Source organism: Topomyia yanbarensis, chromosome 2, assembly GCF_030247195.1.
Source record: "Topomyia yanbarensis strain Yona2022 chromosome 2, ASM3024719v1, whole genome shotgun sequence".
In the NCBI taxonomy this organism is placed as follows: domain Eukaryota; kingdom Metazoa; phylum Arthropoda; class Insecta; order Diptera; family Culicidae; genus Topomyia; species Topomyia yanbarensis.
This window is the reverse complement of record NC_080671.1, coordinates 435,305,422-435,322,131: the sequence shown is the minus strand read 5'-3', so window position 1 is coordinate 435,322,131 and position 16,710 is coordinate 435,305,422. Positions and strand designations below refer to the sequence as shown.

At 42.3% G+C, this 16,710-nt stretch overlaps 1 protein-coding gene across 4 annotated transcripts in view; it reads right to left on the bottom strand.

Annotated features, from left to right (window-relative positions):
- LOC131685520 (band 7 protein AGAP004871-like) overlaps positions 1-16,710 on the bottom strand; it is a 136,281-nt gene that overhangs the window by 22,701 nt on the left and 96,870 nt on the right. The window contains exon 2 of one of the 4 annotated variants that reach the window (XM_058969312.1): positions 4,964-5,510. The exons of the other annotated variants lie outside the window; for them this stretch is intronic. Within the exon in view, the coding sequence (XP_058825295.1) occupies positions 4,964-5,021 (58 nt within the window). The 5' untranslated portion in view covers positions 5,022-5,510. The remainder of the gene's footprint in view (positions 1-4,963; positions 5,511-16,710) is intronic. 4 annotated transcript variants of the gene reach the window in all.

Below are 16,710 nucleotides of genomic sequence, written 5' to 3'. Positions count from 1 at the left end.
GAATAGGAGGTTTTCAAAAATTCTGTTCGCCTTTAAAGTTGAATACATGAGTCCACTGACCTTCAATCCAAAAGCACATTTCAACTAAAATGATTGTTATAGAATAAGCTATTTTGTTCTTAAATTTTAGGTATTCAGAGTTACTGTGGGATTTTGGATTAAATTTTGTGTTTTTTACGATTTAATGAAAATGCTCTGTTTTGAATTTACACGCATGCTTTTAACAAGTCATTGTCTCATTTTCGATTTCGTAAAGTTCTGGCTATTTGGAAAGTAGCGTCGCTCTTTCGTCATTATCGACTGATTTTGGTGGATGATAAAGACATTTTTCGATTCTGAATATTTGAATACACTAAGAATTAACTAGTTTAGAGTACACCAATTAAAGAACTCATCTAGTTGCCACTTTAGTTCAATGCAGTCTAATTCAGACCGCACCATGAGAAACTGTTTAAGATCACCTGCAGAGATCAGTTTGCATCCTGGTGGAAGGATATTGCAGACGTCATTAAAGAACAGGGAGAATAGTAAGGGTCCGAGATTGCTACCTTGAGGTACACCTGATAGATTTATGATGTTATGTAATTCGCTATTTCCCAGTTTGACAGATAGGGTGCAACCATCAAGATTTGATGTAAGCCACTTAGTGAAATTAGATGTTGTTCCTAGTTTCTCTATCTTAGCCAGTAGGAGCGAGTTATTGACACGAGCAAACTCCTCTTTATGGTCTGTGTAGACAGTATTTACTTGTGTGTCCGTTTTCTATACTTTTAATGCAGTGTGAAATGAATTGTGCCAAATTTGAGGATGTTGAACTACCTGGAAGAAACCATGTTGATCTGTCGATATATACGTTTTGGCTTCCTGGAATAACACGTTGCTTACTAGAATTTCGAATAGCTTGGAATAGGCACAGAGGATTGTTATACCTCGATATTTTCCCATGTCCTGCTTGTCGCCTGTTTTTAAAGACGGGAAACATAACCGACTTTTTCCAACACATAGGAAACGTCGCTTGCGGGCGGCGGTCAGCTATTTTCGTCTGCGTCCCTTATCACCTATTTTTATATAGTGATTCAGCAGCAGTGCTATCTTTGAAAATGAATCACCTTGGTTTGCAACTAATTTCTTCCGATCTTTTTTAAATGCAAATAATTAAATTATTTTTATTTGTTTATATTCTGAAGTGCACATATTTTGTCACATGTAATTTTTAATTTTCTTTGATTTGATGGCATTGTAAGGGAACACCTATCCACCGGTTGATGCCAATCGATCTGACATTTCTTTAGACTGAGCAAATGTATTTGTTTGTTTAGTGTTTATTTGACCAACTAGGAAACGAATCCACTGGGTCTTTAATGCACGTGGGGAATACGCACGGTATTGGCTGAGTGAATGATGACTTTTGAATTATGTATGAGGGTTGAGAATTGACAACTCGCAAGAACAATTCAAAACGAATTACCAATTTGGGGCAATCGTTTCAGCACGAGGAACAAATGTTTTATTGTCATATTTTTTTTCATAAAACGTTGACAAATGACAATTATTTAATGATTTACTTTTAGTCCATTAAGTGGTCAGTCAATTATACTGAGCTAAGAATAAGTACGTACTATATAGAGATGGGATGTGTTTGATTCGTGCATGATATTAATATCGTTTAGGAACGCAGCATCGATATTTTTTTCTATTTAGCGTCTTAATTGTAATATTGCAACGTTTACTCGAAAGAGGTGGAAAATTTCAAGTACGGGATCTCAATATGTTTGTGATAATACCTATAAAGGACCATTTATAAATTCTGCACTCCATTAGAAGGAAGATCTATGACAAATAGTGACATAAATGGGACGGAGAGCACGTCATGCGCTTTGACGCAATCGACCGCTCTACGCACGAATCTACGAATAGGAAATTCCATAGAACATGGACACTTTTTGCGTGCAGTGGCAGTATTGAGATCCTACAAAAAAGAAAATGAAATCATTTGGTTAATATTAGACCATGGGGATAAAGAGCGTGATAATATGAGAGAAAGCTAGTTAGTATTGGGCAATCCTTGCGTGACATAATTTATGAATGGTCCACAACACCACTTTTAATTTTTATTGTCGACAACTCTCCCGGTAGCCGGCTGTCCGGAGTTCACATCTAGAACATTTACGTATCCTACAGTCAATAAACTATTCAAACTTTTTATGCACGAAAATATATTCTCAGTCGCATCGCTTGTTTGAGACGAATCTTGACTAACAACCCACCCGCTACTCAATCCGTGGTACTTATGGGAGTGCCACTGAGTCGGGGCCTTCCGTTAAGTAAGTACCGCATCAACACTTCCTTTCTCGTATCCCAAGTTACGGTAAAGATGGTCATGGTCCGCAATGGTGGTTCTCAGGCGAAATTCTCGTTTGGACTGGATCAATTGTTATTCCCAAACAATGCTCCTCAAGTAATCTGGGTGGATATGAGAGTCATCAGTCTGCAATCTACGAAGTATACCGTGCTTACGCAACTCATGTAGGAAACGTCGTTTGCGATAATGATTGATTAAAAATTAGCATTAGAGGAGTAGAGATTGCATTTTTTAAGATAACGGCACGAATTCCATCGGGTCTAGCTGATGTTGGGGGTTTCATTTTTTCAATGCCAGAAACAATATCTTCATCAGGAAAACTGATGTTATCAAGACTTATCCACGTCTCTGGAAACAGTGCGTAGTCCGGTTTCAACATGTGCTGTAGTCATGGGAACTGTTTCAAATGCACTCAAAAAATGTTTTGCGAACAGATTGCAAATGCCATTGGTCGTGCTAGTTTTGATCAATTCGCTTCACCCAAGTTCTCGTTCAAGTTCTAAAAAAATCGCAAAAAAAGTTTTTCTTTTCACGCTGAAACACTTACAACCCCGCTAAAATGACGCAAACCCATCAACAATTAATTGTTGATGGGTTTGCGTCATTTTAGCGGGGGTTGTAAGTGTTTCAGCGTGAAAAGAAAAACTTTTTTTGCGATTTTTTTAGAACTTGAACGAGAACTTGGGTGAAGCGAATTGATCAAAACTAGCACGACCAATGGCAACTATTCTGTCACATTTTCATGACGCTGGTAGATTTTCAAATTTTAGTTTTAGACCTAGACCGTTTTCATTGTGTTTGGCAGTTAATAGCTTATTTACAAAATTACAATTACTATAAATGTACGCGAAATTTATTTTTCCTTAAGAAAATGGATGTACCAATTTACGCATAAGGACACAATACCTAACATAGAGAAGTTGGATTTGAATGTTTCGTGTTCTACTCGTCAGTAACTGACACCAACCTGCTGCCAGTTAGACGATAAATCCAAACTAATACCAAATGGGCGCCAGTTAGACAGCTAGGTAATGGAGCAGCTATTACGCGATATATTTATACGAATTTATACAAGCATCGTTGCTGCAACGGCAATATGACATAAGCCGGCATGTGCGACTGTCATATGTGCTGTTTAAACAAGGAGAGGAGGCAATGTGCTGAGCATATCATCAGAATGACGCACAGCGATCCAGTACAATGGTTTTCGGAGCTGATCCCACAAATAAAAATAGGAAGCGAGCAAGGTCGATCTACCAAATTGAAGGAAACCTGAGAAGACTTCGTGCTCTGCGAGGCTGGCAAGAAACGACCCCGGACCGAATGAACTGGATACGACTTCGTGATATATGATGATAAAGGCAAAAAGAGGTTGGACGACGGCTACATTCTATCATTTCGAAGGTTCAATGAAACTTTGATTCATGGGGTTGGGTTCCATTCATGTGATTTCTCGGCTAATGTTCAACTACTACACATTGGATAGACATCTGCGGCGGCCTTGGAGTTGTGAAGATCTGTCTTGTTGTGATATCTGTCACGACATCGAGCAAGTTGCCTGGGTAAGCCCCGGGTATTGGGACGTCAGTCTCAGTTAAAGGATTCCTTTTCGGGTCCGAGAAAGATCACCCATGTTCCAGTTCGACGTAGTCTGGCAAACCGCAGTCTTCCTTATGTGTACTTTAATATTCGCCTTCTTAAAGCCAAAAATATCCAAATTCTACTCCATATTATATAATTATAATACCATCGATGGCTTTGAGCGAGCTCAAGGCGGTATGATATAGCTAACCAGCACGGGTTCTAGACCTTGAAATCATCTGCGCAACTCGGTGTGTTACCGATCCGCATCGGAGCTCTACTACGAGATCGTTTGAAGATCTAAAGCTGCCAAGCTAGCGATCGGTCACTAAGAGCGATCTGAAAGTTCGATCCCTTCAAAAAAATTTCCTAGTAAGAACGAGGAGGACCACACAGTAAATCAGCTCACGATATCTTGACACTTGGAGGCTATAGTGGGTGTCGTTGAGCTTCCGTTTGTCAGAAAGCTACAAGTTTGTGTTCTGTTGAAATGATTGTTTTCCCTCTCTTACAAAAAGCCAATATAAATACAGAAATATTAGAAATATTTACATTTCGCAAGAGTTTACATTCAATAGCATAGAAAAATATGTGTCGTTCACCATTCTTCAATTTGTTCAGTCTAGTTTTCCAATGTGTAGTTTCAAATACCAAACTGCATTACTTGTTGAAAAAACTATCTTACTCGCAATAAATTCAATTGTTCCCTTCTATATCTAACGGTATTCTTAGTTTTTAAATAGTTGTAAAATTGTTTCCCTTAGTTTTAATATAAAGAATGTTTGTTATCACCTCCTAGTTTAAGGAAGTTTAAAATGTAGATCAAAGAAATTGGCACCATCTAGCTAACGAAATGTATCCTATCGAATAAATATATTGAATAAAAAAATCATGAAATGTTTATAAATGAGAAAAGTACAATTGCACAACTAGGTGGATAAAAAAGATTTTTCGGAATTCCACAATTTTCCAAAAGCGAAAAATCTGCAGTTTCGTTGAACAATCTGTAAGTTTACTTACGCACATCCACGTAACACTCACAGCCTCCGGAGTCGGTCGTGAGACAATCGGTGTTCATCTTCGGCAACCCCGGACATGCACATAATTTCTTCAGTTTTGCTAGCTACCGCCGCCGATCGAGAAAATATCATAAAATAACGAATTCCTGCGCAGCAAACAGCTGATCGAAACACGTCACTCCAATTGGACTCTATATAGTGTTTCTGCACTGGCTCAGTAGCAGCAGGTGGGTGCTGACCGAATGTTATGGCATCCAAAATACATACAGAATGAGAACGCAAGGTACTGGGACGATTCGCCCACCTGCCGACAATAGTGGAGGGTGGCGGAATATCACACACGTCACCGTCTGTCACACATATGTTACCGCGAATCACCGAATCGCCAACGAGATTGAGATCTCAACAAATTACACCGCTCAACCGGTTCGCGAACCGCGCACTGCTCCCCGAGAGAACGAATTCGGAACGGAAAAGTCTAATTCTCAAACCGATCCCACTTGTTCACGATCGCGAACTGATGAATGCGGTGTTGATTTTAATTCTCCCTGGTGAAGAAATCGAGAAAAAAAATCACGTTAACGCGGAATACACGCTATCTCATTTCTGCTCCCGCGTGGTAGAACCGTGCGGGTGGGACGAGTCAACGGCTGGTTGCCTAGCTGGGTTGGTTGATTGGCGTAAGAGAAAGATTCAGTTACTATATGTTGGATTGAGCTGGACGGTGGTGTAGTGAGAGGTTTAATTTTCCTATGTGGTAACAAATATTGATTTAAGCCAAATGACATTGATTTTAATTACACGTTACAATACACACCCTGCTATTGGATGTCACTTTGCGAATATTGGAAAATATCTCACATAGAAGGTTATGCAATCACTCTGAAAATCGACAACCAAACCTTTTTTGTCGTAAGCTGGATAAGTAGCCTGGTGGTGGGCTGAATGGTTATTTACCTATCACCGACAAACTGACATGGAACTGTATTTTCAAATTTGGCAAGATATTATTAGAGAGTCGACGCAAAATTTTGTAACTCGTACTGTCAAACTGACGTTCATTTGACAGTACGAGTTACAAAATTTTCAGTCAACTCTCTAATAATCATCGAAGCTAATCTATGTATCGTCCACTGGCGCACACCTTAGAGCTGTTGGACATCATACTGGATAATGCCGCAACAGCCGTCGAAGCCCTCTTGCACGCATAGTCGACATGGCTGCCGAAGGTCAGCTAGTCATCTATTGACCCAAGACTCTTCAGACTCCGCTTTGAAGTCATCACGACTTCTCCCACTTGAATAACTGCATGTTGTACCGACTTGCGGTTGTTGACGATAATCACCTCCGTATTATGTTAAGCGAGCTCCAGGCCTCACGCGCTCATCCATTCCGCCACAGTGCTGATCGCGTGTGTTGCAGTCAGTTCTACCTCGGGGATTGACTCCCCGTAGACCTCCAAGGTTACGATGCCGAAGATCTTGACACCAGGAGGGAACTTTAATCTCAGAACCCCGTCATACATAAGGTTCCATAATACCGGGCCCAGAATCGAGCCTTGTGGGATTCCTGTGGTAATAGGAACGCTTCTCTGACCGGCATCGGTGTCGTATAGTAGTACACGGTTCTGGAAGTAGCTTTCCAAGATCCGGTACAGACCCACCGGCAGGTTAAGCCGGCGTAACGAGACCGCGATGGCATCCCAGCTTGCGCTGTTGAATGTGTTCTTCACATTCCGTTGGATCGCTATCTCGGCAGTCTTTACCACCGAGTTGCTAGCGTCCACCGTGGACTTACCCATTCGATAACCAAACTGGTTGCTCGACAGACCGTCCGTACCTTCCGCGTACGGGGTGAGCCTGTTGAGGATGATCCTCTCAAGCAGTTTGCCAGTCGTGTGGATCAGACAGATTGGTCTGTACGCCGATGGGTCGCCTGGCGGATTCCCGGGCTTCGGCAACAGCACCAATGTCTGCCTTTTCCATCTATCGGGGAAACGGCACTCGTCAAGGCATCTCTGCATAGCTAGCATGAGCATGTTCGGGTTCGCTATGATCGCTGCCTTGAGAGCGTTGTTTGGGACTCCATCCGGCCCTGGAGCTTTGTTCATTGCTAGGGATTTAGCCACTGCTAGTAGTTCTTCATTCGTCACTGGAGCCACCATTTCGGCCGTGCCCGAACTGTCTCGTAGTGCAGGTGGCCAGGGGCTTGTGGCTCGAGACGGGAAGAGTACTTCGATAATCGTTGCCAACCGGTCCGGAGACCGTTCTGGGGGTGAGGAGCCCCCTTTGGTCTTGGCCATCACAATCCTGTAGGCGTCACCCCACGGATTCGCGTTGGCACTCTCACACAGGTTGTCGAAACACGCTCTCTTGCTGCTTTTAATGGCCTTGTTAAGGGCCAATTTCGCAGCTCGAAACACTTCACGGCGGTGCTCTCTTGCATCCTCGGTGCGAGCTCTTTGCATCCTACGTCTAGCTCTGAGGCAGGCTGACCGTAGAGCTGCAATCTCGGCACTCCACCAGTATACCGGGCATCTGCCGTTTTTTGGCAGTGTTTTTCTCGGCATAGTGGCGTCGCACGATAGAACAGCTACCAGCGCATCCCCGCTTAGACTGTCGGTGTTGGCCTCCAGTCCCAGGGCCGCGGTGAAAGCTTCGCTGTCGAAGTGATTGGACTTCCACCCGCGTACCTGACAGGGATCTCTCGCCCTCGGATGCTGCACACCATAGTTGATCCTAAAGCGGATTGCTAAATGATCGCTATGGGTGTAGCCTTCGTCTACCCTCCATTCCATGCCTGGAGCCAGACTCGGGCTGGCAAATGTTACGTCAATCCACGCCTCCATCCCGTTTCTACGGAATGTACTAGCGGAGCCATTATTAGCTAGCACAGTATCGAGTTTCGCAAGCGCCTCCATTAGCGATTGACCCCTGCTATTTGTACAGCGGCTGCCCCACTCCACTACTCAAGCGTTAAAGTCTCCCGCTATGACTACCGGTTTCCGGCCCACTAGGTCCGACGAGAGCCTGTCGATCATCTGGTTGAACTGTTCTATTGGCCACCTTGGTGGAGCGTAGCAGCTGCAATAGAACACACCATTGATTTTGGCAATCGCAACACCCTCGGCGGAGGAGTGTATTACCTCTTGAACCGGGAACCGTCCCGTTGTACAGATTGCTACCATTCCAGACCCGTCTGACACCCAATTGCCGTTGCCGGCAGGGATGCGGTACGGGTCTGATAAGAGGGCGACATCTGTCCTCGACTCCGAGACCGACTGCCACAGCAGCTGTTGGGCTGCTGCACAATGGTTAAGATTTAGCTGTGTGACGTTCACGGCTTCTTCATATTTAACTCACCGAAGGGACACGAAGGTCCTCCCATAGCATGTTTATGGGCTTGCTTCTTAGCGGTGCAGATAAGACACTTGTACGCCTTAGTGCAGCCCCGCTCCTTATGCCCCTCCTCGCCGCAGCGACGACATAGTTTACTCATGTCTATGTTCTTGCACTCGTAGGCTTTGTGACCGGACTCAAGGCACCGATAGCACCTATCCACTGAAGGCGGCTGGGGTATGCTAATAGGACATACCGACCAGCCGATCTTCAGCTTCCCTTTCTCGGTTACCTTTTTGGCACCCACCTTCAGTAGCCTGAGGTAGGCTACTTGGGTGCCAGAGGGTCCATCTCCAAATCGCACAGAGGCCCGCTCGATTGTGACGTCGCATTGTCCCTTAATGGCTGCGACGACATCTTCTGCGGTCGTGAACTCGTCCAGATGCTTGCACTGGAGAGTCATTTCCGCTCCTAGCGACCTGACCTGGGCGCCTTCGCCAAGGACCTCTTGGGCCAAGGCCTTGTATACCGCACTAGGTTGTGCGCCTCGCTTCAGCGCCAGAAGCATTTCTCCCGTGTTGGTGCGTCTCACGCTACGCACATCTTGCCCAAGGGCCGAAAGGCTTTCGGCCGCCTTCATCGACTTTACGACGTCGGCGTATTTGTTCTTGTCGGTTTTTAACCACAAGGCCTCGTCTCTGTCCTTGGCCTTCTTCGCGGGCCGCGGTACCTCCGGTGTCGGTGCCGGCTTCTTCCTGGTGACCAGCGTCCAGGGGTTAACGCCCCCCTGCCCAGGTCGCGCCGGGTTGCTGGTACCAACGCTCTGCTCAGCGAGGTCACTGTCGCCCTCGCTTACCTCGGCCAGACGGCGTTTGGCCTTAACGGTTGCACGTCGTGTGGTGTCGGTTTTTGCACCCTCGCCTGGCGACTTCCTAGGGCGCTTCGCGTTCGACGCCGTTTTACGATTGCCCTTGCCCTTGCCTTTTCCCTTCGAGGGGAACTCGGCCGCCGCTTCGAGCGACATGGCTGCTCCATAGAAGGTGAAGGCCACTGCCTGAGTGCCTGTATCGACCTTCCCTCTTCCCTCCCTCTTGGAGGCCACTGTCTGGGTTTCTCTGTCGGACTTCTCCCGACATTCCACCCTCTTGGCATAAGCCTGCTGTTTCTGTCTTACGACACGAACAGTTTTCCGGAGCTCCAGGAGACTCTGCTTTAACTCCTTGCTTATGTTTTGCTTTGCGCTAGTGGACTCGATTATTGAATCGAGCTGCTCCACCACTTTGCGCATCGCGGATAGTGGCCCGTCCAGTGCGTTGGTAGGGCTATTTCCTACCACTACTGGGGGGTCACTGGTGCTATCAGATGCAGCACTCGTCGCTCCACTACTCTCCCCACGGGGGGAGACCTCGCCAAACCACCTCTAGCAAAGGGTGTTTGGCACCTCCGTTTGTTTGTTTTTGTTTTTAGTTGACTCCATGTTTGATCCCACGAGTAGCGCGAGAATAAATGTCCGCCACGCCAGAGCTCCGCATTAACGTGGTAAGGGACGCTTACTGTGGGGGTTGCCCAGGTACCCCACAGGCTCCGTTAACGATCGAGCATCTTTTCACCCCCTCGATCACTCATCTCTCGGCACGGGTCGCTTCACGCCTTGGAATTGGGGTTATGACCTATCTTGCTTTACGTGGTGACCGCGGCCCAGATCATCACAACCATCCTCCTTTACCAGGGCTTGGGACCTGTAGCTCTGGTTCTCAATAGATTGAGATCCGTCATTCGCTAGCGGAGTTAGAGTCTGGACTCTGAACTCTGGAATCTGCACTCGGGACTCTGGATTCTGGACTCTTGGCTCTTCCCTCGGTACTCTGGATTCTGGGTTCCGTGCTCTGGACTCTGGGCTCTGAGCTCTGGACTCTGGGCTCTGAACTCGTGACACTGGGTTTAATATTTTGGGTTGAGGACTCTGGTCTCTGGACTCCGAACTCTGGTCTCAGAATTCTCGTCTCTGGACTCTGAGCTGATTCTGGACCTTGAACTCTTGATGCTGCACTCTTCATGCTGTGTTCTAGACTCTGGACTGCTTCCTCGAAATTCTGTGTTATGGACTTTGGATTCTGGCCTGATGGTTCTGGGCTCTGTGCTCTGGAGTCTGAACTCTTGCCTCAGTATTTTGGGAGTTCTGACCTCTAGCCACAGAAATTTGGGTTGAGGACTCTGCGCTCTGTACTCTGGACCCAGGATTCTCGACTCTGTTCTCTGCACTTTGAACTCTGGACTCTGCATTCTTAACTCTGGATTCTAAGCTGTCGCCTCGAGATTCTGTACTATGAACTCTGGACTGTAGACTGTGGTCTCTGAGCTATGGGCTCTGGGTCTTGATTCTGGACTTTGAACTTTGAACTGTGGACTCCGGACTCTAAGTTCTGGACTATACACTCTACACTCGAGACTCTGAATTCTGGACTCCGGACTCTGGGCTCTCTCCTCTGGACTCTGGGTTCTGTAATCTAAACTCTGGATTATCGAATCTGAGCTCTGAAATCTGGACTCTAAACTCTGGTCTCACAATTTTCGGTTAGGGGCTCTGGGCTCTGGATTATGTGCTGTGAGCTCTGGGCTCAGTATTTTGGGATAAGAACTCCAGACTCTGCTTTCTGATCTCCGGGCTCTGGACTCTAGGTTTTAGACTCTAGGCTCTGGCATCTGAACTCTGGGCTCTGAACTTTGCGCTCTGGGTTCTGAAAATCTGCACTCAGAACTCTGGATTATAGACTGTGAGCTCTCCCTTTGGAACTCTGGGTTCTGATCGCTACGTAATGGACTCTGGAATCGGCATTCGCTAAGCTGTACATACTCTGGATTCTGGAATCTAGACTCCCCTCAATAGGGTTAAGGACTCGCGATTCTGGTTTCTGGTCTCTCTCCTCGGGACTCTAAACTCTGGGGTATGGAATCTGGAGACTGGGTTCTCTCCTCGGGATTCTAGGTTCTGGTCTCTTGGCTATAGACCCTGAATGAAAATAAACTAAAACAAAATTCAGTTTGTACAAGGAAAAGTTTTTTTCCAATAACTTTTTTTTTCTTGAAAGTGCCCAACTTGAATTTTTGACAGTAGGTAGGGAACATAATTACCTATTTTGGAACAAAATTTGATCCAAATCAAAGATGGGGTTTTTTGTAATTCGACTTTTTAAAATTGACTTTTTCCAGTGTAGGAGTCGATGAAGAATTTTTTCAATATTTTGATTCAAAAACATTTTCTAGATCATTTTTGGAAAACAAAGTATGCAAATTGGCAAAGTCTTCATGTACAGAAAGTTTCATTCAAATCTGAGAGGATGCTGCCAACTCTGAATACGATTTAGCGCGAAATTCGTTCGTGAATTTATTGGCATGAACCAGTTTTTTGTAAGCAAAAATAGTTTCATGAATACGAAGATTAATATTCATGATTTCGGGAGCTTGGTCGTGAGTTTCGTACATGGTTTATTACCAGCATTTTTTTCATTGTAACTGTACTATTTTCAATCGATTATTGTTTATTGTATTTTTATTGTTGTATACTGAAAACACAAATTAAACGGCTTTCTTTGATCAATCAACGATATAATAGGCTTGTGTTATGAAACATACGAGATATATTTTCAACTCATTCAGATCATCGCTCGTGCCTTTCAAAAGTACTAGCTTCTGAAATATTTGAAATAATTCTTACCGAACGTTTTGAAACAGGTCCCTATATTGAATCGGTAGTGTTAATAAGTTTGAAAAGCAAACAAACGACCAAAACATTTCAAATGCGATCATCCCCAGTAACCGGATGAGCTTGATCGTAAAAAGTACTTACACCAAGAGCCGTAATTTGTTTATAATTAACAGGAAGATTTTTTTCTCCCCAAAATAGCAAGGGGAGCGTAAAAATCGTTGAAGCAATAGTTCTACGAGCATCGAATTCTTCTCGAAATTGCATTAAAAACTCAGCGGAATGGAAAGAAAATCAATTCCGCACCTTGTGGTGAAATGTATCTGCCGTTCTAAATATTTTGGTTTATTTAGTTGTAAACCATGTACTGCTGCCAAACGGCCAGGATTAGCTTTCAGAGGATTAGTGCTGTGGCGAGAAAACGGGGTGCAACGCAGATGATTATTTGGCGATGCATCGGATCAGCTCGCGTACGACGAACAGGAGAAAATAGTTTATGTTTTGCGCTGGCCCCACAACCGCTGCCGGTGTCTATTTATGTTATGGATTTATTTTCATCCTCCGACGGCTGACGGCCAATTGGCCTCCGGTTTTCTGTTTTCTTTTTTTTTGCTCGCTCCCAACCTGCTGATGGCTGTTTATGCCGAAAGGTCTGGATTTGATATATTGCCTGTAAATAAATCGACGCCGATATTTACCAGGTATTGGGATTCGGGAGGAATGTACATTACATACGCGGTTATTGGGGAAAGATATTTACCTGAAAGGAGCAGGAAATGTTTATAAATTAATTGATTGATTGGTATGTCTATAAAATTTGTTTGAATAGAAATTAATATCGTTTCGCGTGTGTTTGTTCTGAAGAAATGCATGAAAAGTAGTAATTTATTGATGTTTCTTTACCAAAAAAAAAAATAGTGTTATCTTATAATCGGATAAATTATTTCGAAAATAATTTTGCGGTGAACATTGATATATTTTTGGTCGTTTTGAGATGTTTGAAGTCTAAGGATTTGTAGTTTTACGGCTTCGATGATGAGCCTAAGGGCACGTACTCTTGGGTGGTGTATAAAAGTGGGAGATCCGAGCGAGTGCTGGTTCTTTGATCTCCGAATCTCATGACTAATAATCATTAGATCGAGTGTTTTGGCGGACAGCTGGTATGGATGTTTTTGCTTCCAAATGGAGGGACATATTGGTTCAGCTGGGTCGAAGACTCATTTGGCCTTGTGCATAGTGATGGATTCATTCGATTCAGATCTGTCTGGACTGTCAACTATAAGAGATGATCAGACTGGCGCACAGTGGTCCCCCCATAGGCCAATAATACAATAAAAATATTTCGACGAAGGCATGTTTTTACATCGTTCTGGATGTATATTTTATAGTTTCATAATTAATTTTGTCAATACTGAACTGGTTTTCTAAGTATATAGAAGAATGCATAGGCTCGTTATTTACCGATAATGTAAATAATATCAATAATCGAGAAAAATGTTTTTGTCGATCTGTAATTTTTAATATTCAATTTTTTTTCAGATAACACTACTATTAGTTTTGTATTGAATGACAATTTTCAGTTTTTGGAGTGTAGAGAGAGCAGAAATATGGGTTTATTTGTATATGTAATAGAAAAATTAACCCAAAAATTTGCAAAATGACTTTAACTAACTTTGTCCCTCGATATCCTTCCCGAACTTCTTTTCAAAATGGTCGTCAGACGTTCCACTTCCACTTAAACTAGGCTTCAGCTGCGCATCTCTGCGCCCAGAATGCCTAGAAAATCTAAGATGTTGTACATGTTTAATGGGATAATGCAAGACGAAACACTTTATATCAGATTGTCAAATTATATTACGATAATAATTACTAATGATCTCGAAACTATATAGCTTGATTATTATTTTCCCAACATTTCATATCGATCGAACCATTAGAACTTGAGTTATATTGATTTATTTGACGCTTCTCATTGAAACACAAGTCACTACGGAATATTCGATGTACGATGCAAATGTCTCACTCAACTTCGTATTACAACTACGTTCTCAAGTACGTTAAAAAAGCCCAACACGATTAATATTTACCAATAAACTTGAAATTATAAACTATTTTTACATTTCTTATTACATTTCTTATAAAAGAAATGTATAGAATTCGTTCAAACTTTCAAGATTTTTCCCGAGGCCCGGAGGGCCGAGTCTTATATACCAATCGACTCAGCTCGACGAGTTGGGACAATGTCTGTGTGTGTGTGTATCTGTGTGTGTATATATATAACGGACAAATTCACATTCGTGTTTCTCAGCAATGGCTGAACCGATCTTATCCAATTTTAAATGAAAGAACTAAAAAACAGTATGAACGCTATTAATTTGTTTTTGATTCTGATGTTTAGTTTCCAAGATATGAATGTTTGAATGCGTAAAAATGGCGTTTTTTGCAGTTTTTTTGAATTATCTGCCGAAATTGACAATATTGATTAACAATTTATATGTTTTTAGATAGCTTTAACGAATACCTTTCGAACAAGCTATAGATTGTTGAAATCAAACTATTATCAAAAGAGATATTTAACATTAAATGCGGACGAAAGATTTTTATCATTTCCCATTGCCAGAAATATGACCAAAAACATGTAATCTATTTTTAACGCCAAAACGGTTTATTTTAGGTCAATAGTATCTTCGGTGAATTTAATGGAGGAAATATACCCTTTCTTTTGGTATTGTGCTTTTGCTGATTAATCCCCCTATGAGTGAGATATTTTCACAAATTTTCTTGGAAGTGATTATATCGAAATGGTGTCTTCAGCAAATTTGTAGCTCTTACTTTTGCGAATAACTTTACTAAAGACTTTAAATATCTATTTTGAATACTTTAAAGGTTATGGCTTGTTGTTTGTGGATTACTCTTTGTCGCCTATTTATTGTTCAATATAGTAATAATCAATTGAAATAAGCTAAACATTATTTCGATAAAACGAATTTTGTATTTCATTTTACTATCTTCAACCGCTAGAAATAATCACCGAACACTTCCAAGTTGTCTGGAAGGAACTTGATAACTTATCAGTACAAAAATGTTCATTTGTGCGAGCCTTCTGACTGCAATTTTTCTAACTTATAACAATCGGATCGTTCTGAAATATATCGGAAAATGAAAAGCGAAATAAATAACTCCAAGCAACGGCGTAGCCAAGAGAAGGTTTTGTGGTTTAACACCATACAACCCCCCCCCCCCCTCCTCCACCACACCAAAAATTAAAAATATTGGATTGAAGTTGAAAATTTATTGATGCTGACTGATTTAATTCAATATTACAATAACAATTATCTGATCCGTAGATTGATAATCTGTTGTTGTAAACATCATGAGGACTTTTGATAAATTGTCGGAATGGGGTCCTGATATGTAACTGATCTATTGGTCTTGATTTCACAGTTGTCTAATTGCATCAATATCAAATTCCTGCCTGAAAACATTCCAATATAAAATTCCAGAGTTCTGTAATCAATCATAATCCTCAGATTTATTTTCAAATTGATCTCGTTTTTGTAGAGATGTACTGTAATAAGGGTCTCGTCAATCTAATCCCGACCCGGAGGGCCGAGTGTCATATGCCAATCGACTGAGTTCGTCGATATCGGAAAATGTTTGTGTGTTTTTGTATGTGTGTATGTGTGTGTATGTGTGTATGTGGAAAAAAATGTGACCTCTGTTTCTCAGAGATGGCTGGACCGATTTGCACAAAGTTAGTCTCAAATGAAAGGTACAACCTTCCCATCGGCTGCTATTGAATTTTTTATTGATTGGACTTCCGGTTCCGGGGTTACGAGTTGAAGAGTGCAATCACGCAGCAAATTCCCATATAAACTGAAATGAAAAAATTTCTAAATCTAATTTGTATTTTTGATGCCAAATGACTTTAAAATGCATGATACATTGAGATGTTTGACAAAAATTGACTTCTTTGGACTTTGGTACATTTTTTGTCTTTCTCATATAGAAAGGTTATGCAATCACTCCAAAAATCGTCAATCATACCGGCCCGGAGGGAGTATGCAGTGAGGGGTTGCTACTTTAAAATTAAAACTAGTTTAAAATTTCTGAACATTTTCTGCAAGACCTGGACCTCCCGGATCTTTCTCCATTATCCGCCGCTGGTTTCAAGCGATGTTTCAATATCACATAGTATCTCAAGATCGTGGCTGTCGATCCATTGTATGTATGTGCAAATCGTACTGAACATGTAATATTCATTCCCACCATTGTATTGAACATAACCAGCCATGGAATCGTAGTCTGGACAAATGAGACAAGCACAATTGCACCACTAGGTGGATTAAAACAGGTTTTTATTTTGGGAATGCGTCGAGTTGAGACGTAAACGTAATATGCTTAATAACGAGGATAACACTTTCCGAATGTAGAGAGAAATTTATGAAAAATGACGATTTCCATTCGACTCTAGCACGTTCTGATCGATTTTGATGAGCATTTGATTTTTGTTGTATGACCAATTATATGTGTAGGTCAAATGTTTAAAAACAGTAATTTAAGGTCAAGATAGCATCATTTTGAAAACGCCAATTTCGGAGGGTTAGTATCTTCGATGAGTTTTATAAACGTTAAACAACGTTGACGGTATATCGTCCAAGAAGTTTTTATGGTGAATTTGCTCAGGTTAATATTCATGACTACAAT